Here is a 26,302-nt window from a genome sequence, read left to right as displayed (position 1 = left end):
TGGGGGGAGGGAGCAGGAGAAATCTCTCAGATTTGGTTTGAATAGAGGGAAAGAAAAAAGATTGGGGTAGGAAGAAAGTCTTGGACTGCAATGAATCACCCACAGAGGTTTGACTAATGGTGGATCCTAGAATCAAAATTATCCACCTGAAGGGTTCCATATTTCTCTGGAATGGGCCTGCCTTGGGCCTCAGCAATACTCAATGATTGTCGAGGAGCAGCCTGTGCAAGTGGGACACCAAGGCACAACTATGTTGATTCATTGTCGAGTCAACAATGAAGCTTCTAGAGGTAGTAAAGCATATACATCCTATTCTGTTCTTCTAGCCAGCTTTCTCAAAGCCTGTTTTATGTCCTTGTTTCTAAGGCTATAGATGAAAGGGTTCAGCATGGGAGTAACTACCGTATAGATGACAGTGACCACACGGTCCTTTGTCACCAAGTAGGTAGATGAGGGACGAATGTACACAGATATTATGGTCCCATAGAATAGTGCCACAACTGTGAGGTGGGATCCACAGGTGGAGAAGACCTTGTACCTGCCTCCCCCGGAAGGGACCCTCAGAACAGCACGGGTGATGTAGATGTATGAGACGATAATGAAGGTAAAAGGACTGATGATCACAAAGGAGCCCTCTGTGAAGGCCAAGAGTTCATTGACGGAGGTGTCAGAGCAGGAGAGTGTCAGCAGCGGCTGGACATCACAAAAGAAGTGATGGATGACATTGGGGCCACAGAAGGAAAGGCGGCCCATAAGAAGCGTGTGGGCAAGTGAGTGGAGGTGGGATGCCACCCAGGACACAGTCACCAGCAGGAGACAGCGCCTGGGGCTCATGGTTTTGGTGTAGTGCAGTGGGTTACAGATGGCTACGTAGCGGTCAATGGCCATGGCAGCCAGGAGAAAACTGTCAGTGATACCAAAGGCCACAAAGAAATACATCTGGGTTAGGCACTGGGCAAAGAGGATAGTCTTTCTCTGGGTCAGTATGCTCACTAACATCTGTGGCACGATGACAGTGGTGAAGCAGATGTCCACTAGGGACAGGTTGGAGAGGAAGAAGTACATGGGGGTGTGTAGGTGGGCGTCTCCCCTGATGGCTGCAATAATGACTGTGTTGCCAACCACATTGACCAGGTACATGGCGAGGAAGCTGGGAAAAAGCCATACTTCTTGTCTGGCATCAGTGGTCAGTCCTAGAAGGAGGAATTCAGTCGCATGGCTCTGGTTTTCCCTCAGGATTGCTGTCCTACAAGTAGAAAATATGAAGGGATTTTAGAGCATCAGGAAGCCATTCACATAGACTGCCAGAGAGGCAGTGGTACAACTTCAAGCATTGGTGTTGGCATACTTTGATTTTGCTTCCAGTTTTTTTTTTTTTTTTTTTTTTACTTTTTTAAAAAAATTATAAACAAATGGGATACATCTTGTTTCTCTGTTTGTACATGAAGTAGAGGCATACCATTTGTGTAATCATACATTTACATAGGGTAATAGTTTTTGACTCATTCTGTTATTTTTCCCCTTCCCCCACCTCTCCCACCCCTCTTTTCCCTCTATACAGTCCTTTCTTCCTCCATTTTTGCCCCCTCCAACCCCCCATTATGTATCATCATCTGCTTATCAGTGAGATCATTTGTCTTTTGGATTTTTGAGATTGGCTTATCTCACTTAACATGATATTCTCCAATTTCATCCATTTGCCTGCAAATGCCATAATTTTATTATACTTTATGGCTTAGTAATATTCTATTGTATATATATATATATACACAATAAATATATATCACAATATATATATATACAATATATATACAATATATATATATATATATCACAGTTTCTTTATCCATTCGTCAATTGAGAGGCATCTACGTTGGTTCCACAATCTGGCTATTGTGAATTGAGCCGCTATGAACATTGATGTGGCTGTATCTCTGTAGTATGATGATTTTAAGTCCTTTGGGTATAGGCCAAGGAGTGGGATAGCTGGGTCAAATGGTGGTTCCATTCCAAGTTTTCTAAGGAATCTCCACACTGCTTTCCAGAGTGGCTGCACTAATTTTCAGCCCCACCAGCAATGTATGAGTGTACCTTTTTCCCCACATCCTCTCCAACACCTATTGTTGCTTGTGTTCTTGATAATTGCCATTCTAATTAGGGTAAGATGGAATCTTAGGCTGGTTTTGATTTGCATTTCTCTTATTACTAGAGATGTTGAACATTTTTTCATATATCTGTTGATTGCTTGTAGATCTTCTTCTGTGAAGTGTCTGTTCATTTCCTTAGCCCATTTGTTGATTGGATTATTTGTATTCTTGATGTAGAGTTTTTTGAGTTCTTTATAGATTCTGGAGACTAGTGCTCTATCTGAAGTATGAGTGGCAAAGATATTCTCCCACTCTGTAGGCTCTTTCTTCACATTGCTGATAGTTTCCTTTGCTGAGAGAAAGCTATTTAGTTTGAATCTATCCCAGTTATTGATTCTTGCTTTTATTTCTTGTGCTATGGGAGTCCTGTTAAGGAAGTCTGATGCTACACTGACATGTTGAAGACTTGGACCTACTTTTTCTTCTATGAGATGCAGGGTCTCTGGTCTGATTCCAAGGGCCTTGATCCATTTTGAGTTGAATTTTGTGCAGGGTGAGAGATAGGGGTTTAGTTTCATTCTGCTGCACATGGATTTCCAGTTTTCCTGGCACCATTTGTTGAAGAGGCTATCTTTTCTCCATTGCATATTTTTGGCACTTTTGTCTAGTATGAGAAAATTGTATTTATTTGGATTTGTGTCTGTGTCCTCTATTCTGTACCATTGATCTATTTTGTATTGTCTATTTTGGTACCAATACCATGCCGTTTTTGTTACTATTGCTTCGTAGTATAGTTGAAGTTCTGATATTGCAATACCCCTGCTTCACTCTTCCTGCTAAGAACTCCTTTAGCTATTCTGGGTTTCTTATTATTCCAGATGAATTTCATGATTGCTTGCTCCATTTCTGTGAAGTACATCATTGGGATTTTAACTGGAATTGCACTGAATCTGTATAGCACTTTAGGTAGTATGGCCATTTTGACAATATTAATTCTGCCTATCCAAGAACATGGGAGATCTTTCCATCTTCTAAGGTTTTCTTTAATTTCTTTCTTTAGTGTTCCATAGTTCTCATTGTAGAGGTCTTTCACCTCTTTTGTGAGATTGATTCCCAAGTATTTTATTTTTTTTGAGGCTATTGTGAATGGGGTGGTTTTCCTAACTTCTCTTTCTGAGGATTCATCACTTAGGAATAAAAAAGCATTAGATTTATGAGCATTGATTTTATATCCTGCTACTTTACTGAATTCACTTATGAGTTCTAAAAGTTTTCTGGAGGAATTTCTCGGTTCCTCTAAATATATAATCATGTCATCAACAAATAGGGATAGTTTGAGTTCTTCTTTTCCTATTTGTATTCCTTTAATTTCTTTGGTCTGTCTAATTGCTCTGGCTAGAGTTTCAAGGACAATGTTGAATAATTGCTTCCAGTTTTGTAACTAATTTTGTAAACTTGAACAAGTACTTGAGGTCTTGCTCCTTGTCCAAAAGACAAAACTTATAACATTCACAGTTTTTGGCTATTTTGGGGATAAATGGTAAAGATTATGGAAAGATATTAAGAAAGTAATTATTTTGCTCAGTTTCCAAAGGTGGTGTATATTGACATATCATTTTGCTCTGCGTTGCTGCAATTGCTCTTCCTCTGTGCAGTCTTTACTGCATCCTTCTGGGGAGGACTTCCTCTTTTTTCTCTTCCTCTGGAAGGACAAGTGGGGTACCCTAAGTTTTCCCTATAGAAATCACACAAACATTTGTAGGGATTGTATTCCTGGATCAAGCCATCTTGGAAGAAGTCTACGTATTTGGGAGTTTAATCGTGAGTAGAAAGGTCACACTAGGAGAGGCTGGGACCTGGACGTTTGCCATGTCCCTCAGGGTGTGAAACTCTAGGGTGGGTGGGAGGTTGGAGATCTATTTCTGGAGGAAGTTAGTCTATTTGCCCAACATTGTGCTTGGTGTTTCATACAGGTGGGTGGCACCTTATGAGCAAGAAGAGTCTACAAGGTGGAAGTGTGCAGAGGGCAGGGTAAAGGAGTGAGCCATACATGAAAATTTGTATTTCTGTGTAAGTACGTGCATGTGGAGATGGGGTGGTGGACCAGAACCCCTGAGGGTAAAGAAAGTAACAATAAAATTAGAATTGTATGTCCAGACTTGTAATTCAAGTCTGAGAGTCTGATATATTACCAGGCTTATAAGCTTCAAAAGGCTCCTTGCACAAAGATCCAAGTTGAAAAAATTTTGATAAAACTTTTGAGTAAAAACAACAAAACAAAACAAAACAGAAACCATTCAGAGGGATGACATGAAAGACAGAAAGTAGGCATGATCAAATATCTTAATAAAATGTGTTTTTTTGCCTAAACACACACACACACACACACACACACACACACACACACACACACACATACACACATCTATGAATCAAAGAAAGAGAAGGGAGAACATACCCATTACAATTCAAGATTTAGAAACCAAACTATATTACCAAATAACCTGGTTAAAAAGAAAATCATGAGGAAATTAAGAAATAGTGTGGGATACTATGGATGTCCTAACATAGAAGAATTTTATAGCTTCAAATAATTGATCAGAAATTAACAAAAACTAAAACAACACCAAACATTTAACCCAAGAGACTGGAAAAGAATTATTTAACAACTGAAAGAACCAAATAAGTTTTAGTGCTCTATTGTACTACACGGTGACCACAGTTGATAATAATGTATTGTACATTTCAAAATGCTAATGTATATTTTTAACATTCTCACTGTAGAAAAATGGTAAATTGGTGAGGTGATAGGCATGATAATTAGCCCATTAGATTGAATTTTTCAATGTTCTATACATAGAGCAAAACATCACATTATATTCCACAAATACTCGATTCTTTGCGGTCAATTAAAAAAAAAAACAAACAGAAGTATAAGAGAAGAATACATAATGGAAGACTATAAATGGAGGTCAAAATAAATAATAGTAGTGTAGAAAATGGCAACAGAAAAAAAAAGAGCAAAATTCAATGACCCAGAGAACAAACAAAACAATAAAAATATTAATTAAACCAAGATCATTTTATACTATGCAAAACAAAGGCCCTGCAAAGCATCAGGAACCTGAAATTCCAGTCTCTCGAACCTGTAAATGTTACCGTGAGTGGAAAGAGATTTGAGGCAGGCTCTCAAACTTGCTGTCCTCCTACCTTGGTCTCCCTAGCAGCTGGGGTTATAGGCATGTGCCACCATGACCAGCAAGTTAAGAATTATATGATGGGAAATTGTTCTGGATTACCTAGGTGAATCCTAAATGTGATGACAAGTGTCCTTGTAACAGAGATAGAAAGGGAGATTTGATGCACAAAGAGAGGGCAGCCGTGTGGCAGAAGAGAAGCAGAGCCACAAAGAAGGTACTTGCAGCTTTCAAGATTGGAGTGATGTGGGCTGGGCAGATAGCTGGGTCGGTAGAGTGCCTGCCTCGCAAGCACAAGGCCCTGGGTGGTGAGCCCGAGTCCAGGAGTGTTGGCAGCACTGGAAACGGGGGCGGCACGGAGTGCGTTCTCCCCAAGCCTCCGGAGCAGCACGGCCTGCCGACGCCTTAGGTTCAGCCTAGTGAACTGATCGCAGCTTTAAGGACTCCAGAACCGTGGAATAACAGATTTCTTCTCTCTTAAGTCTCCAAATTTGTGATGATTTGTTACAGCACCCTTAGGAAACTAATACATGCATCCTATAAAAGTTGGTAAAATAGACCTCTGACAAGACTTATCAAGAACATAAGGAAATGCATGCAAAAATAATCAAGAAGAGAAATTATTTCAGACATATGAAGATAAAATAGTAAGAGTCTTATGAACTATACCAGAAAATCTAGATGAAATGGATAAACTATAAACATATACAACATTTAGGAATTACTTGTATAGGCTGATCAATGTAAAAAAATTGAAAATAGTAGTCAAAGATTTCTAAAAAACAAAACAAAACAAAAGAAAATAAATCTCATACCTGGATGGTTTTAAGGTAGATTCTATTAAACTTACAAAATACTTCTATTGTATACAAGTTGTTCCAGTAACCAGAAAGTGGGGGTAGAGAGAAGGGAGGACCTTCTCAATTCATTTTGCAAGATTAGTTTAATTCTGATTCCAGAACCAGAAAAAAGGAAGAAAATAAAATTATATGCCCATTTTGCTTATGAACATGATGCAAAATTCCAAATAAGGAATGCAAATTCAACATAGCATTAAAAAAATATTCCATGAATAAGCAGGTTGATCCTAGTAATGCAAGGATGACTCAACATCAAAAATACCATAAATTTGAATAAATAAAAAAATCATCAATATACTTTTACACATTAATAAAATGAAGGAGAAAAATTATATGATAATTTTAATTGAAGCACAACAAACATTTTTGAAAGTTCAATTTCTGCTTTTAATTAACTTTGTCAGCAAGCTAGGAATAAAATTTTCTTAATTTGGTAAAAACTATGTACCCAAGCCCTATGACATACACCATACTAAATGAAGAAAACTCAGATGCATTCCTTTTAAAGATAAGAAGTAGGTTAAGACATTCACTACTGCTACAGATGGTAGCACGATAACCAACAAGTGAGTGCAGCAAGATTGCTGGGTACATGATCATCCTAGAAATCAAATTCAATGGCATTTCTCTATATTGAAGACATTCCATTGGAACATATAATAATAAATAGGATGCTATCCTTTGTTGCAGCAGAAACTCTAAAGCTTGAGTAATTAATTTGTCCAAGAATACAAAAAATGGAAATGTTTTAAAGTCTAACAAAATGGGAAATAAGATGATTAGACTAAATGGGGAGAAATTCCATCTTCTTGGGTAGAATGAGTAACATTATAAAAAATGTTTCCCACATTAGTCTATAAATTTAATTCAATCTCGGTTAAAAGATATATTGGAATTTTTGAAGTCTTTAATACATTTTTTTCTCAAGTTTACATGGAATAATAAATATTTGGAGGAGAGTTTCAAGATGACAGAATAGAGAAGGTCGAGTTTTTGGTTGCTCCATAGTATGAAGCCAAGAAAGCATACAGGCAACCTCTCAGCAAAGTGGGTATACAACAAAAAAGGGGGGAACTTTTTTGGAATTTAATACTGGACATTCAAAGCAGATTGGGGACTCAGGAGGCTGGATATAATAAAACAAGGAAGAAATCCCCAGCACCACAGCTGCTGCTGTGGCCAGAGGCATCAGCTACATGGTCCTTCCATGAGCAAAGTGGAGGGACAAAGAAATTAAAGGAACACACGTTTTTAGGAGGCCCAAGGTGGGTCTGGGTATGGAGAGTTTAGAAATCAAAGACACTGCTTGACTCAGCTGGCATGCCACACAATATCCTTGTGGGGGAAAGAAGCTGCCATCTCTCCAAGCTGTGTGCAGGGGACAGGGGAAGGAACCATTCTGCAGCTGTCGCATGAGGGCTGGCAGCAGGGGGAATTGATTCTTGGCAAACCTGAGTTTAGCCCAAAATACAGACCTAGCAAACCCACGCTGCACAACATAGTGTATGCCTAAGTGACCAGGAGAAAATTGAACATGGAGAGAGGGTTACATAGGGGACTACTGGTCATGGAAACCCACCAGCTCTCCTCCTCCTCCTTGAACCCAGATGCTTGAAGGACTGGTTGGGAGAGATGGACCTGGCTTGGAATTTGAAAGGAGGAAACTGGAAAGATTGTGTTTGGAGACTGAATTGGAAACCAGGAAATGTGGGGTCCACAAATGATGTAGTGGACTAAGAATTGACTTCTCCACCACATGAGTGAACCCAGGGGAGTTCCTTGGGATGCAATCTTCTAGTGTGGACTGACAATTGCTGAGTCCTGGAGGTGTGCTGATATAAAGTCTCCAGACCAATTAGCATTCAGTGAGGAACCTGGAGTCCACCGAAGCCTGAACTCCACCTCTAGGAGTTTTGACTATGGGATTACCTCTCTCACCCCAGCAACCTCATCCAAGACTGCTGAGAAGGGAAGCTGAGAATCTTTTGAACTCCAGCAGACACAATTCTTTAATTTTTCATTGAGATCTTTTTTTTTCTTTTCTCTGTTTAATTGTGACCTTAATGATTCATAGACATTTATACATATTTCAATTTTTTTTTATTATTTCTAGCATTTTTGAAGCCAGTTACTTTTCATGGATCAGTATTTTGAGGACAAGAATATTTGATTAGTATATTTCAGTTTGTTTTGTATTCTTTTATTAAAAAAATTTTTACTCTCTATATAAATATTCTGTCTCATGTATCTGTTTCCCTTGGTTCTCTTTCTCTCTTCTGCCCACAGTCAATTTCTATTGTTCTCTCTTTCTCTATTCCTTTAATTTTTACTTCTCTCGTCTCTCTTCCTCCCTCATAATCATCACATCATGCATCATTTCTGTTCTTTCACAGTCCACCATTCAAAATTGTAAATTTACTGTTTTTACTGTGGGCAATAACTGATCAAATCTTTTCTGTTTATTGTGACAATTAGCTTTGCAGATGTCATAGAAGGAACAATTTGGTAATGTTGTATATTTTTTGAATTACTTGTTATTATTTGTCTCCCCAAAACAGTGAAGTACTGGAAATCTTCAGGGACACTACAGGTTCACAGGGTAGAAACTCTACTACCTCAGATCCATAGTGCTAGATGGGTAGACATACAAACAACATGAAAACCTAAGGGAACAGATCACCCCAAATAAATCAGTATACTTCAATAACAGAATCCAATGATACCACAGTGGAAGAAATGTCAGAGAAGGAATTTAGAATGTACACAGTCAAACTGATCTGTGAGATAAAGGACAACGTAAAGAGTGAAATCAAAAGACAATACAAGAAGTAAAAAAAAAAAATCACTTCAATAAAAAGAAAGAGATTCTGAAAAAAATCAAGCAGAAATCCTTGAAAAGAAGGAATCAATAAACCAAATTCAATGGAAAGCATCATCAACACACTAGGCTACTTGGAAGACAGAGTTTCAGGCAATGAAGATAAAATATGTAATCTTGAAATTAAAGTTGACCATGGAGAAAAGTTGTTAAGAGACCACGAATATAACTTCAAAGAAATATGGGATAACCTGAAAAGACCAAGTTTAAGATTTATAAAGATAGTTGAAGCCTTGGAGATACAAACCAAAGGAATGCATAATCTTTTCTATTAAATGATATCAGAAAATTTCCTAAACCTAAAGAATGAAATGGAAAATCAAACAAAGGAGGCTTATAGGTCACCAAATAGACAAAGTTGTAATGGACCCACACCAAAGCACATTATTTTGAAACTGCCTAACATACAGAATAAGGATAGAATTTTAAAGGCTACCAGATAAAAACAATAGGTCATACTTAGAGGGACCTGATTTCTCAACCCAGACCCTCAAAGCTAGGAGGTCTTGGAATAATATAAACCAAGCTCTGAAAGAAAATGGATGCCAGCCAAGAATACTATACTCAGCAAAATTAAGCTTCAGAACTGACGATGAAATAGAAACCTTCCACAATAAAGTTAAAAAAATTCACAACTAAAAAAATCCTGCACTATAAAACATTCTCAAAATATTTCATGAAGAAGAAATAAAAAATAAAAGTGAAAAACAGCAAGGGGAGGAAATACACTAAAGGGAGAGTCAATCAAAGGAGAAACTGATTCAACGTAAAAATCAGAAAGAAATCAAAATGACAGGGAATAAAAATCATTTCTCAATAATATCATTGAATGTAAATAGCCTAAACTCATTAATCAAAAGATATAGACTGGCAAATTGGATTAAAAAACAAGACCTAACAATATGCTGTCTCCAAGAGACTTACCTCATAGACGAAGATATTCACAGACTGAAGATAAAAGGATGGGAAAAACATATCATTTACATGAATCTTGTAAACATGCAGGGGTTTCTATCCTCATATCAGATAAAGTGGACTTCAGGCCAAAGTTAATCAGAAGGGACAAAGATGGCCATTTCATACTGCTTATGGGAATTATACAACAACAAGATATAACAATGGTAAGTATTTATGCCCCAAATGATGGAGCATCTGTGTACATCAAACAAATCCTTCTTAATTTCAAGAATCAAATAGACCACAACACAATAATACTGGGTGACTTTAACATGCCTCGCTCACCACTGGATAGATCCTCCAAACAAAAACTAAATAAAGAAGCTATAGAAGTGAAAAATACAATTGGTAATTAAGACTTAACAGACATATATAGAATATTTCATCCATCAATGACTGAATACACTTTCTTCTCAGCAACACACAGATCCTTCTCTGAAATAGACCATATTATGTAAGCTATCACTTATGTTGGCATACAATTGTAATATTACCTGAAGATATTTTAGCATTTGTAGGGTTGTTTTTTAAAAGTACTTTTTAGTTGTAGACAGACACAATACCTTTATTTTATTTATTTATTTTTATGTGGTGCTGAAGATTGAACCCAGTGCCTCACACGTGCAAGGCAAATGCTCTACCAACTGAGCTACAACCCTAGCCCTGTAGGGTTGTTTTGATAGTTCCTTTTCCATCAATATTAATTTTTGTATTCTTGCTTTTTTCTTGATTACACTTGTATCAACGTTTAGCTGTATTATTTCTTTTCCATTTCATATATTCCTGCTCCTACCCTTATTTTTTTCTTTCTAATACCTAATTTGAAAATAATTTGATAGTTGATCTGATACACGTACTTTAAGTTATAAGTGTTCATCTGAGTACTGTTTCATCCTAGAGAGTCTAGTATTTTAAGCTTTTATTATCACTTAGTTCAAAGCAGTTTTTATTGACTTTTATTGTGCTATCTTCTTTGACCTGTGAGATATTTATAAGTGTGCTGCTTAATTTTGAAATAGTTAAGATGTGGGGGTGGGGTTCTATCTATCTTAAGGTGATTTCTAATGTAATAAACCATGCAGGAAATACAGTCTGCAAGATTTAAATTTTAAAAATTTCTCCAAGCTTACTTTATGACAGAATGTGGTCTATCCTTATTAATTTTCTACTTGTTATTTTTGTGTATAGTTTTCTATAAATAACAAGTAAGCCAAGGTGGTTGACAATGTTGTTAAGCCTTCTATATCATTACTCCTTCCAGCAAAGTGAGGGGGTTTAAAATCTCCAAATATGATTGTGGATTTGTCTTTCTAGTTTTATTAATTTTTATTTCATGTGTTTTGAAATTTTGCTACTAGGTACATACACATTTAGGATTGTTATACTTTCCTGAAGAAGTTACCCTATTATGGTTATAAAATATTCCCCTTTATCTCTGAAAAATACATTTTCTTGAAACTTATTTTATATTCATTGTTCTACTTCAGATCTCTCATGCTTACTTTCCCCATTGTTTGCTTTTAACATATTGGTGTATTGATAGCTAAAGTTGACATGTATGGAACATTTAGCTACTGCTTGCCTTTTACACATGTTGAACATTTATACCTTTTAATTACAATATCTAGTTCATTTATATTTAAATTAATTATTGATATTGTTGGAAAAAAAGAATACCTGACATGAAGGTCAGTGGAAAATTACATAAATGATTGATTTGATGATGGAATATTTCTGGAAAACAGGTTGAATAGTCCTGCTGTCAGACTCAGAGAGAAGATGGTTGGGATGCTTTGTTGCAGTTGTTCATTCTCTCACTTATTATAGGGTACACAATAACAGATTCATTTTATTGTTTATTAATAGTTCTTATTTTGCAAATAAAAATTTGGAAGTTGTCAGGATACACTTGAAAATGAAGAGTAAAAAGAGAGTCTTTGTCTTTTCAGAGATTAAGAATAATAAAAGCTAATAATAAGAGGAAATAGTATGATCTTGGTGCAAGAACAGACAGTAGATGGAAAAAGATAGATAACATGCAGATTTAGAGCAAGACCAACATCTATATGAGAACTTACTACAGGAAAATGGTGGTACTAAGCCAAGTGGGAATAGATGGAATATCTGGGGGTGTTGGAAAAACTGGTTAATTATATTGAGGATAACCCCAGAGAATTTCTATCTAATTACTATACATCATGTATAAAGGTGGAATCCAGATAGATTATGGTTTTACATGTGACATATAAATCTATAAATAAAATAGAAAAAATATCTGTAGGAGACTATAAGTTAAAAAGGGAAGAACTTAAACAAGACTCCCAACATTAAAAAAGCTAAAAGGCAAATATTAAATCAGTTAAATCATAATTATGGATAAAACAGACATGAAAAACTAGGAAAGAATATTTGCAATGTTTGACAGAGGAGGTACTAATATCTAGAATATGTGATGATCACTTTTACTTCAGTAAGAAAAGTGTAAGAACTCCAATAGAGAAGTGTTCAAGAAAGCCAAAGGGCTAACTGTAAGAACCCAGAAAACCGCGCCGGACATGGGAACTCACATAAAGGAGTTTATTAAGCACACAGAGGGTCTCCCTGCAGGGTAAGAGAGAAAATGAGAGGAAAAGAGAAAGGAAGCACATGCAGGAGAGAGAGAAATGGAGGTGACAACATGAATGTGAGGAGAGGAGAGAATGAAAGTGAGGAGAAGAAAAGAAAAATGGTGAGGAGCTGTCCTTAAGCCATCGAATTCCACGGGTTAACAGGACCAGTAATGGAGAAGGAAACTTGCAAGCTGACCGATGAACCAATAGCTAGCTAGGATGTTCACAGACTGACAAGGAGTTGGGAGGCAGGGAAATGACCGCGGCGGAAAGGGCGGGGAGCAGCTTTATATTATACTAACAAGTTTATGAAGAGATGGTCAAATTTGCTGTTATCAGAGAAATGAGAAAGTAAGCAATATTTCACTTTCCGTTTGTTAGCTTGGCAAACATTAGAAAGGAGAACAAGGAGAACATTGGCAGGGATGTGAGGATGTTGGGACTTCCAGGCGCTGTGGGCAGGAAAGTAGAGTGGTGCAATATCCTCAAGAGCAAAGTGCTCGTGTACATTTGTGACCCTACAATTCTGCTCCTAGATGTGCATCCCCAAGTGATTCCCAAACAGGCCTATAAAAGCTCAAGGACAGCCTGTGAGGTGGCGCATTCCTATAATCCCAGCAATTTAGGAGGCTGAGGCAGGAGGATCAGAGTCAGTTTCAGCAGATTAGCGAAGGCATTTAGCAACTCAGTGAGATGCTGTTTCTAAATAAAATATAAAAAGGGCTGGGGATGTGGCTCAGTGGTTAAGTGCCCCTGGGTTCAATCCCTGGTATAAAACAAACAAACAAACAAACAGACTTCAGGGACAAGGTATTTTTGCACTGTCATTAGCAGCAGCAGGAGGTCTGAGGAAATTTGGGTGTCCATCAATGGTTGGTAAACGTGACAGAGGTGCACCATGGGACTGTTTAGAAACAATGGACTAGAATTACTCATAGCAACAGCGATAGATTTTAAAAATATAATTTGAGTGAAAAGAGTACACAAGATCTATAACAATGTACTTTATGAAAATTAAAAATGGTTCAGGAGGCTGAGGAGGAGGATCGAGAGTTCAAAGTCAGACTCATCAATGGGGAGGTGCTAAGCAACTCAGTGAGACCCTGTCTCTAAATAAAATACAAAATAGGGCTGGGAGGTGGCTCAGTGGTTGAGTGCCCCTGAGTTCAACCCCTGGTTAAAAAAAAAATGCAACAAAGCTAACAAGTGTTATCCACACAAAGTTAAACCTTAAGCACATGAGAACGGGGAGGTACTGGGAGTGAGGGGTGAGCCTACGAGGTTGGGGGAGGGAGGAAGCAAACACGAGTGGCCAGGTGCTGGTAGTGTGCCGTGTGGTTAATTCAGCTCTTTGTATTTGAAGTCCATGACTAAGAAAGACAATCTCAAGTCTTAAGTAGAACTCTGGAGATTTCTTTTTCATTCTATCTCTCAAAGCGTGAGCCTTTTAGGAACATAGATGCCAGATCATATAGTTGAAATATTGCCAGTAAAGAGGGTCCACTTCCTAAATCATACTCTTGAACCCCTTTAATCACAATTAGACAAACTTATATATCCTGGGTTGAGATTCAGGTGCCAAGGATTCTACTAAGCCTGGAAGTACCAGCATCCTCTGTCAATCAGTGTCACTGCTAGTGATGTTAGTTATACTTTTCCTTCTCAGGTTAATTCATTCAATAAAATTTCACTGACTTCTAGGAGACAACCCAAGCACTGGGGACCCAGAAGGACCAGCTGCCATGACAGTTGTTCTGATGCTTGGACATAGTGACTGTCCCCTGGCCTCTTTCCTGGGTGAAATTTCCCCAGCTCCTTCTAATCCTTTACCTTAGTATTTTGTTAGCTACCACCAGACACAGGTGAAGTTACCTGTGTGGTGGTTAAGTATTTCCTTTTATAATATGCAGTCATGAGGGACAAAATGTCATTTATGAAATCCTAGGTTATTGGGATGGAAGTCATCTTGGAACTTATCTATTTAATAGCTTTCCAAATTGTGTTCTTTGGGAGACTCATGACCACCCAAAAAGGGTTGGAAAGCTGAGGGGAATGCTGATGGAGAGTAACTAGGTCTCTTCTTTAATTGGGTAGATTCTATTTTTGTATTTTTATATTTGATAACTGCACAAGAAGTTGCATAAAAATGTGATTGAAGTAATATACCTAACCATGAAAAACTGAGACTCAGAGAAGGGGTGATTTACCCAATACCATAAACTAAGTCATCAATGGAAGTGCTGTGAGTACCCGGCCACAGTTTTCTCTCCCCTTACTGCTCACATGTGGGATTGTGGTCCATGCTACTCTGAAGATGTGCAGAGGTTGGGATGAGAACATAGAATCTGAAGCTTTCCTTAACAGTCTTGGCTTTGGGGACAAGTAGGAGCCAGGCTGGGCCAACAGTAGCTGGGTTCTCTTAGCATCAGGGCAGCTACAACTGTCCCTTCCAAGTGCAGAACCCCCTTTCTTGGGGTCTTACCTGCTAACATTATGTAAATGCAGGAGAACCCAGGGAATGTGAAGCGTCTGGTTTTAAGAGTTAAGGCAGTGTGCCTGAAGCTTAGGAAGTACAGGCAGATGAGCTGGTTTATAGTCTCAGCCACACGAAACCTCGGATTCTGTACTTGTATAAAGAGTCTGTCCTACAAAATAATTCCTCAGTTTCTAACATGCTAGGATGGAGGACTTGGGTACAGCGATGGGATTAAAGATAATAGTACTTACTCAGAAAAGGACCCGAGGCCTCCAGGATGGCTGTTTGAGGGTCCCGGCATCCTCTCCTCAGCGGCAAGTGCTGAAGGAAGGGAGCAGGATGGGCAGAGCTCTCAAGGCAGGCAAGGGAGGAAAGGGCCCAGGTCAGGTGTGGGAGGTGACAGGATTCACTATACCCCGGGAGTCGTGTGGGCCATTGTCTTCTGAGTCACTTCCCTCTCTTCCTTTAGGGTGGGAATCTTTCAGACATGGCCCCAGGCATGAGGAACATGCAGCTTTCCCCTCTCCCCAGCTAGCATCCCGGGCCCTTCAGATTTCATCAAATGGTGAGGAAGCACGGGGACTTGGAAGGAGGAGATTGCTCTTCAGGTCACCTACCCCAGAGAGGCAAGCAGTCTTCCCACCCAGCACCCCAGGGAGCTCATTAGGAAAGGAGGCTTGGGAGAAGACTCGGGACTGTGGAATCAGGATTCACAAGTTTTTCCAAATCTCAGATAATTAATGACTTGCCGTCATTGTGATTTTGAAAGCGTTCGAGGTAGGTAAGAAGAGAAGACTTGGGGAGGATGTGCGACGCCATGGAAATGTTTCTGGGCGTGAGGATTCCTGAGCTCCGGTCAGCCAACCCGTAGCTGTGATTTTGGGTGAACTCATAGCCTCTTTGAATGTTAGGTTTGTCTCTATAACATGGGTTTAGTGGTACCAGTAAACCAGAGAGCGTTAAATAAACTCAAGCGTCAGAGCATTTGCACATGATAACCTACCTCCAGTGAGTGAGAGTGCTGGTGTGTGTGGCTGGTTGCGGTGCTCGGACCTGTGCGGAGGCAGCTGTGGGGCTGCATTCCCTGGGCCTGCGTGGAGCGAGCGTGAGAAGTGAGGTACTGGCAGAGGAGTCCACAGTGTGTCTCCTGACATCACATTCCGGGAATATGGGAATTGACTGGGGGGATTTCAGAGGACCAGTGGTCACAAAGAACTGAGGTTGTGAAAAAGCCTATCAAGGATCTCCCGGATATGACGATTGCTGAAGAAGAGAACTTAAAGGAAAAGCTTATCAAGGAGCAAAGAATACCTGTACAATAAGCCTGGCTTTTGGGTGTTGTAGCCATGATACCTTTTCAAATTCTTAAACTTGATTCTATTTGGTGAGTAATATGTCTGACAGGTAGGATACAAGCCATATGCCATCAATAAAAATATATTTTTGTCTTTGTTCTATTTCCACACATCAAAGACTGTGATGTGAATATCCTGTGAGTATTTGGACTGTAATTTTTATGGTCATGGTAAGAATAGTTCCTGAAAATAAATATAGGCATTTGTTTTCACTTACTGAAGGATAAAGAAGAATTTGGTTGAAATTAAACATGGATTTTCAGTTACTGGTTTTTTTTGTATGCTTGACTTTGTTCATCTTAAAGATGATTTTATGACTTTCTTTTTTGACTATTCCTCGATTCAGGTTTTAGTCAATTTTTTTTTCTACTTGTTTCATGCACTGTGACTTTGTCCTTAGTGAATTGTTTGGAAGCGAAATGCATGCCAATGATTATTTCTAAATTGTTTAACTATTTGTTCAGTGAAGATGGGATGATTAAACTTTTTAACCCCCCTGCTACCAAAAAAAAAAATATTCATCTGCCAAAAAGAGCTGAACACCCTATGAACACATTTGGGCATTTCAGGAAGAAGGAGAAACAGCTATTCCAACTAGAAAAAGGTTTTCACGTTCAGGGGCAATTGGTGTGGAAACAGAAAACGGAGAGAAAACAGGCTCTGACATTACTTCAGGAACAAAATCAAGGACCGTGTGAAATTCTTTGCATGCCCCACTGTGACATGGACGGCATCTCTGCTCTCAGCTAAGAAGAGCTGAACCAGTTCAGATGACATGCGGCAACTCTGAGGGAAACAAAAGCATCTGGCGTGAGGAGTCTGTCAACAGAAAGAGACAGATCACACTGTGTATGGAAGAATTCGATCTTACACCAGGCGCAAGTTTTGAAACTTGTGATGTGTGAAGATGACGACGCCTTTTGATTGTCTTTGGAGAACATCACAACACTATAAAAATTGCTGCAGCATCTGGATATGTGAAAATCACTAAATGTGTGAGAGCAGCTATAAGTTCAAATTCGAGAGTTCTGGGCTAGCTCTCTTCCTGAAGAAGAGAGAGAAGTTATGGCCATGGTTATGCCTGCTGGGTCTAAGACCAAGGTCAGGAAGGTGGTGCAATTAGAAGTGGATTGTACTAAAAAAAAAAAAGGATGGGTTGGAAGGACTGAAATGCAAAATATGAAGAAAATGATTGAGGCAATTTGAGCGGAGCTGCTCATTTCTGGGACACGTTTTTATAGGCAGGCGCAGAGATGGACTTTTACCCCTTATGATGCTGAAGAATACACAGAAAGCCTGCTCCAGCTGCATGATGCTGAGATTGTGCAGTTAAGAAACTACTATGAAGTTCATAAAGAACTCTGTGAAGTGTCCAGAGTGGGAAGAGAGCTTGTGGCTTCTCTTTGAGTTTGAAAGAAGAGCTTCAGATCCAAGCTGATTTACAAACTGGGGAGGAAATTTTCTAAAAGAAGAAAGGTAATGGATCAAGGTCCAGAAAAACACCCTAAGCTGGAGGAGGAGTCAAAGGCACAGATCGAAATGTGGGAACAGAGTAATGAAGGCATTTCTGGAGAGTGGGCCAAAATTCATGGAGTATACGAATGAACAACAGGAGAGGAAATGACTGGGGAAAGAGAGAGCCCAGCAGGAAAGACAGCTTAAAGAACTAGAAGCAGACAGGGACAGAGATGCTCTAGGCAGTTCTCCCGGATGCCCAGCAACCAGCCAGGACTGGCTCCCAACACACCAGGCAGAGTGCACAGCCGAACAATGCTACCCTGTCCAGTTCCACAGCCAACAGTAGCAGGTCTGCCTTTGGAGGGACAATCTATTGCTTCCCTGTGTCTCAACTTCCTCCTTTCTAGCAGCAAGCCAGTGGTCAGTTCCACCTGTTTGGGAAAGAAAACGCCCCATTGCTTGTTAGCCTGGAGCTGACTGGCAGCGTCTTGAGTGCTGGGTGCCCTGACTCAGTCCCCCCAGCTCAACTTCAGCATTAATTCTATTGCCAGCAGCTGCTTTGAATTTGTGTGAGAACTTTCAAAGGCTTCCAGATCTGAAGGTACTTCTCAAGTCTTCAATTTGACCAACATCCAGGATTGAGAACCACTGATCAGCCAGCCACTGGCTGCACTTAATTATTTAGGGGTGGCTCTAGTCTTTCTTCAGTTTAGATGTGCTCAAAAACTTGGGTAGGTTTTGTTACTATGGGCTTAACTTAAAAATATGAACAAGTGTGACAGATGAAAGTCTGTCATGGGTTTCATGAGTCCATAGAGAGTTGCTTTTATTTTTGACTCAAGAAATACCTTAAAACTTAATTTATAGCAGTAAATACAAATACAGATTAGCATCTGGGACTTAATTTCTTTTTCTACCCACAATGGTACTTGTTGAAGCACTAATCACCATTGTATAGGAAAATGATTGACTAAGCCAGCCTTGGGGGATGGGACATGAAGTAATTTTGGCTCATATACATGTAATTAGGAATTAACTTTTTAAAAATTTTTTGGTTTAGCGTGTTCAGTTAATGATGTAGCTATGATAGCTTTGCTTTCACCAAAAGGCTTGTCCCCACCATACAGGACGGCCTTCCTCCTGATGAGGAAATGCTGTGTGTTAGCATTAGAGGTGGCCTGATGTGCTGCCAGAGAGTGACAGGGAGACAGACTGGGAGCTCTTTTGTTAAAGAGTCTGTTATATAGTGCAATCCCTTTGTGTGTGTGTGTGTGTGTGTGTTTGTGTGTGTGTGTGTGTGTGTGTGAACACATGCTTGTCTGAGCTCCGTTTCTTCAGAGTTTTCTCTGGGTCCAGTCCTCTTCTCCCTGTGCCTGTTATGCCCGAGTTCTTCAACCTCTGCAGCTGCCAGCCAAGTAGGGAGGCTGTCTGGGTGGGTTGGGACATTGCTATTGTGGAGACGAGCAACTTCACACATGTCACTCCTGGGAACTTGTTCCTGCTACCGCTTCCATGCATGAGGCTCCTTCTTTACCTACCCTGAGCAACACTACTGCACTTCCCAAAGCACTACTATTGGTTTTTGCTCCGTCTGCCTGAAACCAGTACTATTATTGGCACATGAAATGGTTCCCAAGAGCTTACCAGTGTGGACTTGTTCTGCAGGTGTGAGCCATGCTATTAGTCATACATATACATATTCTTAAAAATAAAAAAAGAAAAAATAGAAAAGATGCTTGAGCAGCTTTTTTTTTTGCGATTTTTTTTAAGTGGAAATTTTTATTTATTGTAGATTTTTTCTCATCCATGGCCCCACTCCTCCACTCACTGCCCTCTGCATAATCCAAAGTTCCTTCGTTCCTCCCTACCCACCTCCATGATGGATCAGCATCTGCTTATCAGAGAAAACATTTGGCCTTTGATTTTATGGGATTGGCTTATTTCATTTAGTAAGATATTCTCTAGTTCCATCCACTTACTGCAAATGCCATAATCTCATTCTTTTTTAAGTCTTAGTAATATTCCATTGTGTATATGTACCACATTTTATTTATCCATTCATCTGTTGAAGGGTATCTAGGTTGGTTCCATAGTTTAACTGTTGTGGATTGAGCTGCTGTAAACATTGATGTGGCTGCATCATTGTAATTTGCTGATTTTAAGTCATTTGGGTATAAGGAGTGGGATAGCTGGGTCAAATGGTGGTTCCATTCCCAGTTTTCTGAGGAATCTCCATACTGCCTTCCAAAGTGTTTGCACCAATCTGCAGTCCCACCAACAATGTATGAGTGTACCTTTTCCCCCACACCCTTGCCAACACTTATTATTGCTTATATTCTTGATAATTGCCATTCTGATTGGACTGAGATGAAATCTTAGAGAAGTTTTGATTTATATTTCTCTAATTGCAAGAGATGATGAACACATTTTCATATGTCTGTTGATTGACTATATTTCTTCTGTGGCATATCTGTTCAGTTCCTTAGCCCATTTATTGATTGGGTTATTTGTATTTTTGGTGTTAAGTGTTTTGAGTTCTTTATATATCCCAGAGATTAGTGTTCTATCTGAGGTGCACTGGACTGCTTCTTGAAATTGTAAAGTAAAAGATAACCAGGGAATCAGAGGAAAGATCATTTAAGGCTGAGGATCATTTTGTGGGCAAGTTTGTTATTCCTGGGAATTTATAAATTGCCATACTGACTCAAGCTTAGAATGAATATGTTGGAGTGACCAGAGACAAGACTGGAAAGTTAGGTTTGATATATCTCTTGTAAACAATACAAACTTCATAGTTTAGTTCGTCCATATCATTCCGCGATTTGGCAGCACTGTTCTGTTCTCCAGTACCCATGGGTACTTCCTAAGGCCATCGCCATCTTTGGCTTCTTGTCCATAAAAGTTTATATCATGTCCAATACAAATTTGAGGTCAGATTTGTTGCATCTTGTGGCTTCCCCCTCCTCCAGCTCCTTAGAGACTTCTCTCTGCAGGTAGCAGTTAGTTAAAGGGAATGAAAGGAAGAGAGCGGGGGATGGAAATAGGAAAGACCGCAGAATAAATCTAATGCGATTTTCCTCTGTGCACATATGAAAATACCTAAGTGAACCCCCCATTGTGCCCACCCACAAGAATGGGGTCCTAATTGGAATAAGATCTATCCAATGCTGATATAATTTTACCAAAATGGATTCTACTGTCATGTATAACTAAGAAGAACCAATAATATGAGAGAGAGAGAGAGAGAGAGAGAGAGAGAGAGAGAGAGAGAGAGAGAGAGAGAGAAGTTGCAGATAGGAGACCTGTATGGGTTCAGCTGAAAAGTAAGGTGCATCCTTTCCATGCCCATGCTTTTGGCTTAGAACTCAGTCACGCAGGGTTTTAGTGTCACTTGAGTGAAGCCTGGATCTGGAGAGGGAATAAGTGTGGATGCATGTGGGTATCTGAGGGAAAGGCATCTCAGGCTGAAAACAGTAAATCAAACCCCTGAGGTGGGAGCAACCCATGTTTGTTTAAGGAACAGAGACCAGTGTTTCCAGAAAGGAGTAAGCAGTGGGGAGAACAGTGGGAAGTGAGGGCGAAGAGATGCGGAGGGCCAAACCCTGTGGGGCCTGACTGCTCAGGGACTTTGGCTCTTTCTCTGAGTGCAATGGGAAGCCATTGGGTCATTGCAGGGTTTTGAGCAGAGAGAGGGCATTATGTAATTTTTGCTTCCCAGATTGTATATTGAAAAAAAAAAAAAAAGACACTCTCAAATTCACATAAAAATGGAAAAGGAGGACAAGGACCTTAACACATACCAACTGGTTGGACTGTTTGAAAGTAAGTCGGAGACCACACTTTATTTTTATTTTTTGCAGGGCTGGGAATGAAACCCACATTCATGCTAGGTAGCCCAGGGTTTTCTTTGAATACTTCAGCAGGCGTCTCCCACACCTTTCCCCAAACCGTGATCATATCCAATAAGACATACAAGTTCTACATGGCTTTCAATATGTGATCTCATTTTTCCAGTTTAGAATTCAATCAAGATGAATACATGGCATTTGGTTATGTTCCTTTTCTTTTTTTAAATGGAGAGAAAATATTACATCTATATATGTGTGTACACATATGTGCAATATTATATATTACATGTTGCATATACATACCATTTACATCTATAGTTGTCGTTTTGATAATAACCATTCTAACAAGTGTGAGATAATTATGGTGATTTTAACTTGCATTTCCCTTATGATTAATGATATGGAATATTTTTTCCTATACCTCTTAGCCATTTATGTCTTTTTTGAGAAATGTCTAGTTAGGTCCTTTGAGGATTTAGAAAATTCATGTCATTTTTTTTTTTTTTTTGCCTCGTACAAATTTATTATATCTTTATGTTGATTCTGCACTGCTAGGGCCCCAGTTTCCAGGATTGAGAATACAGATAAGTAACAATATAGGAATCACCTTGTTGTACAATGCTTGAACATCCCTTTCTTTTTTTTAAATTATTTTTTTATTTTTATAGACTGCATTTTGATTCATTGTACACAAATGTGGTACATCTTTTCATTTCTATGGTTGGGCACAATGTAGATTCATACCATTCGTGTAATTATACCTGTACATAGGGTCATGTACCTGTCTCATTCCACCATTTTTCATACCCCACTCCCTCTCATTTCCCTCTACATAATCTAAAGTTCCTTCATTCTTCTCTTACCTGCTACCTCCCATCCCCATTGTATATTATCATCCAGTTATCAGGAAAAACATTCAGCCTTTTTATTTTTGGGTATTGGCTTATTTCACTTAGCATGATATTTTCCAATTCCATCCATTTATCTGCAAATGTCATAATTTTATTCTTCTTTATGGCTGAATAATATTCCATTGTGTATATATACCACAGTTTCTTTATCCATTCATCTGTTGAAGGGCATCTAGGTTGGTTCCACAATCTAGCTATTGTGAATTGAGCTGCTATAAACATTGATGTGACTGTGTTAATGTAGTACGTTAATTTTAAGTGTTTTTATTTTTATTTTTTGCTATAAGGTTGTTTGGAGTTTCTTATGTATTTTGGATATTAGCCTCTTGTCAGATGTATGGTTTACAAATATTTTCTTCTCTAGGTTGTCTCTCTGTCAGTTGCTTTCTTAGTTGTGTAGAAGCTTTTCAGTTTGATTTAATTTCCCTTCCCTTGCTTTTTTTTCTTTGTTGCCTGTTCTTTTGTGTCATATAAAGAATAACTGTCCAGACCCATGTCATGGAGGTCCTTCACTATGTTTTCTTCTAGAAATTTTGTAGTTTCAGGTCTTGTACTTAAATATTTAATCCATTTAAAAACTGACACATGCAATTGTATCAATGTAAGGTAAGGGTTCAATTTTATTTTTTACAGGAGGATATACAGTTTTCCTAGCACCGTTTATTGAAGAGACGGCAGAAGTACTTTGTATTTTCACACAGAATATTAAAATGATACATATTCAAGGATTTAATAAATTTAATACTTCCTACTGCTTCATCAAACACATTCTAAAGTGAAATTGTATTTTTAGAAACTGTGAATGTGTGCGGTACAGGGCTCTGATGACTAATGGTGAAGCTGGTGGAATTGCCTTCGTTTGTGGCACGGCAGTTTTCCCACTATGGCTTTGATATAATTGGTGCAAAGGTCAACATAGTTGTTCCAAGATAAATGGCACACTTCAGAAGTCATTCAGTATTTTGAGTAATTTCAGCACCACTGTCTTTGCAGCCGAGCCTCCACATCAGGACTCTCCATTGTCTCCTCTCGTTAGGGCTTGGCATCCACCATTCCACCTTCTGTCTCTGTGAAGCTATTCTAGGTACCTCATTTAAGTGGAATCTTGCAATATTTGCCCTTTAGTGTCTGGTTTATTTTGCCTTGCATGATATCTATAAGGCTCATCCGTATTGTAGCATGTTCAATTAATTCATTTTTAAGGCAAAAGGGTAATTCTGCAGTCTAGATATTAACTCAGCCTAATATTTGCAGCAATATACTTGACTTGATGAGTTACTGTGTCTGAAAATGGCACAACTATGGTTTATTTTATTATTTTTTTTAATAAGGCAGACATCCAGGAATGTCAACAGGCTTTATTCCTCTCAGGTATTATATGTGCCTCTCCAGCTACTGCAATATGACTATCAGCCTGCAAGCTACCTTAGTAGCTTTCTCATTTCCAGATTTGAAGAGGTGCTCAAAAAAATCTCTGTCTTTTGAAAAATCATAGCAAAATATACATAACACAATTTTTGATTCTTAAGTTGCTCATAATGTCCCCTTTTAAACGAAGGACTTTGGAAGAAGCATTGGGAACGTCCAGATAAGAATGGGTTTACACGGGGTGGGGGTAGGGAAATAAGTAGGATAAAAGAAGCAAAGACTTTGCTGCTTTAAAAACAGTTGGAGAACTACCTGTGTAGTTTCTGAGTATTTTAACGTATTTTATTTGGCTAAATTTGACTGCTACAAAAGCTAGTCATAATCATAACTGTGCAGCAGTAATGTGCTTATGCCAGCCTTTTTTCCCACGGTTTTTCCTACTGCATTCTTTAGTACTAAAGACTATCTTGAAATGTACAGAAATGCTGTTTGATTGTCAGTGATTTTTTTAGCTTTTGTGATAATACATTGGTTACAGGTCCATCTCTCTTATAATAAAGCCTGAGTACAGTTGTAGTTGTGCCTACTCTTAAGATACTTAAGTAAAAAGAAAATACACGATGAGTACTTCCTAAAATGGTAATTGACAGGGATGCAGTAACAATGAAATGATATTAACAGTTTTCACGTACAGTATGAAGAAGGCAAAGCTGACATGGTGGTGCACACCTGTAATCTGTTACTTGGGAGGCTGAGGCAGGATGATCACAAGTTTGAGTTCAGCCTCAGCAACTTACTGAGACCCTGTCTCAAAAAATTATTAAAAAAAAAAAAAAAAAAAAGAATGGGTTTACTATCAGATTTTTACCCTCTGAGAAGAAAAATATCTGTCCATAGTATAAAAGGCCCAAGGAGCTCCAAGCAGAATAAATGCATGATAGAATGGAAAGGAACAACTGGATCAGGAGCCATGAGACTAGGGTTCTGGTCTTAGTCAGGCATGCTGCTAATAGGTTGTATGACTTGATAAACATTTTGTAATGGATGATTTCAAACAAAAGTATAAGAAACAATACAATTGAAACCCCATTACCCAGTCTAAGATTTGTTAAAATTTTTCCAATCTTGTTTCATCTATATGCTTCCCTGCTCTGTTTATTTTCTAGTAAGTATTTTACAGCAAGTCACAGACATCACATAATTTTATCCACATACTTCAGGATGCATCTATAAGAAATGAGAATTTAAAAAATCCAGCAATGTCATCACCACCCCTAAAAATTGACAATAATTCATTGACATCATCTAAAACTTAACCCATGTTCAGTTTTTCTGGTCTTAAAATTACCCTTTCAATTTTTTCAAATAACTTTTAAACAATATCCAAATATTAATTTCATCATTATGTATCTTAATATACAGAAATCCCCTTTTTGGTTAGTGTCTATTGGTACCCTATTATAAAGACAATATTGAAATTAGCTGGTAGTTCTTTCCCTTTTTTCCGCCTTTCCCCAAATATTGATTTGAAATAATACTGCTTAATTCTAAAGTTAATAACTAATAGAAAACCAGTCAGCTTATTTTATTTTTTCATGCCCTCTCCTCCATATTTTGTTCACTGTTGTACTGATCTACATTGTCAAAGCATTTATCTTTTAAATAATATTCTCTCACTTGATAACCGTCATTTAGCATCAGCTCTACAAGTAAATACACACCTTCTGTCCATTGCCAATTTTGAGTTTATGTCTCTCCAGTCATTTTGGTTGTCTGAAGCTTGTCCTGCATTAGGGTTTTTAGGTGTTCTTGAAAGTAATATTGGTTGGGTATGAACTCTTGGCTCATAAGCACTTTTCTCAAATGTCTTAATATGTCATTTCATTTTTTGCTGCTGTTCTCAATGTGTTTAAAGGTACCTGGTGCTGTTCTTCTTCTCTACTCTTATCTGGACTTTCTCTCTCTCTCTCTCTTTTTTTTTTTTTTTTTTTTTTTTTTTTTTTATAGAATTGAAAAAAAGAATCCTGGTCAACTTGGGATCTCTTTCCAGAAATATTTTTTGGTGTCAGACTTTGTACTTGAAGAAATTATTAGTTGATTAGCTTTGAGAACTCATAACATACTTAGGTTGTACCAAGGACCCCAATGGCATTGACAGATGAATGGACAAAACCATTTCAGTCTTTGCTTCTCTTCTCAGAATGGCCTACCACAAATTTCTATGACAGATTGCAGATTAATTTGTTACCCCACCATTATAACTTAGGTAGAGACTGTTGGTTGTCTCTGTTTCCTGTT

At 38.5% G+C, this 26,302-nt stretch overlaps 1 protein-coding gene across 1 annotated transcript in view; it reads right to left on the bottom strand.

The window, feature by feature from the left end:
• Positions 1–309: 309 nt before the first annotated feature.
• LOC306645582 (olfactory receptor 1L4-like) overlaps positions 310–26,302 on the bottom strand; it is a gene marked incomplete at both ends in the record, with an annotated part of 26,941 nt that continues 948 nt past the window's right edge. Inside the window, one exon of the mRNA XM_079113486.1 lies at positions 310–1,246. Coding sequence (XP_078969612.1) covers positions 310–1,246 — 937 coding nt within the window. The remainder of the gene's footprint in view (positions 1,247–26,302) is intronic.

The sequence above is a fragment of the Sciurus vulgaris genome (genome assembly GCF_902686455.1).
Source record: "Sciurus vulgaris genome assembly, chromosome: 15".
NCBI classification, from domain to species: domain Eukaryota; kingdom Metazoa; phylum Chordata; class Mammalia; order Rodentia; family Sciuridae; genus Sciurus; species Sciurus vulgaris.
This window is presented reverse-complemented; position numbering and strand designations above follow the sequence as displayed.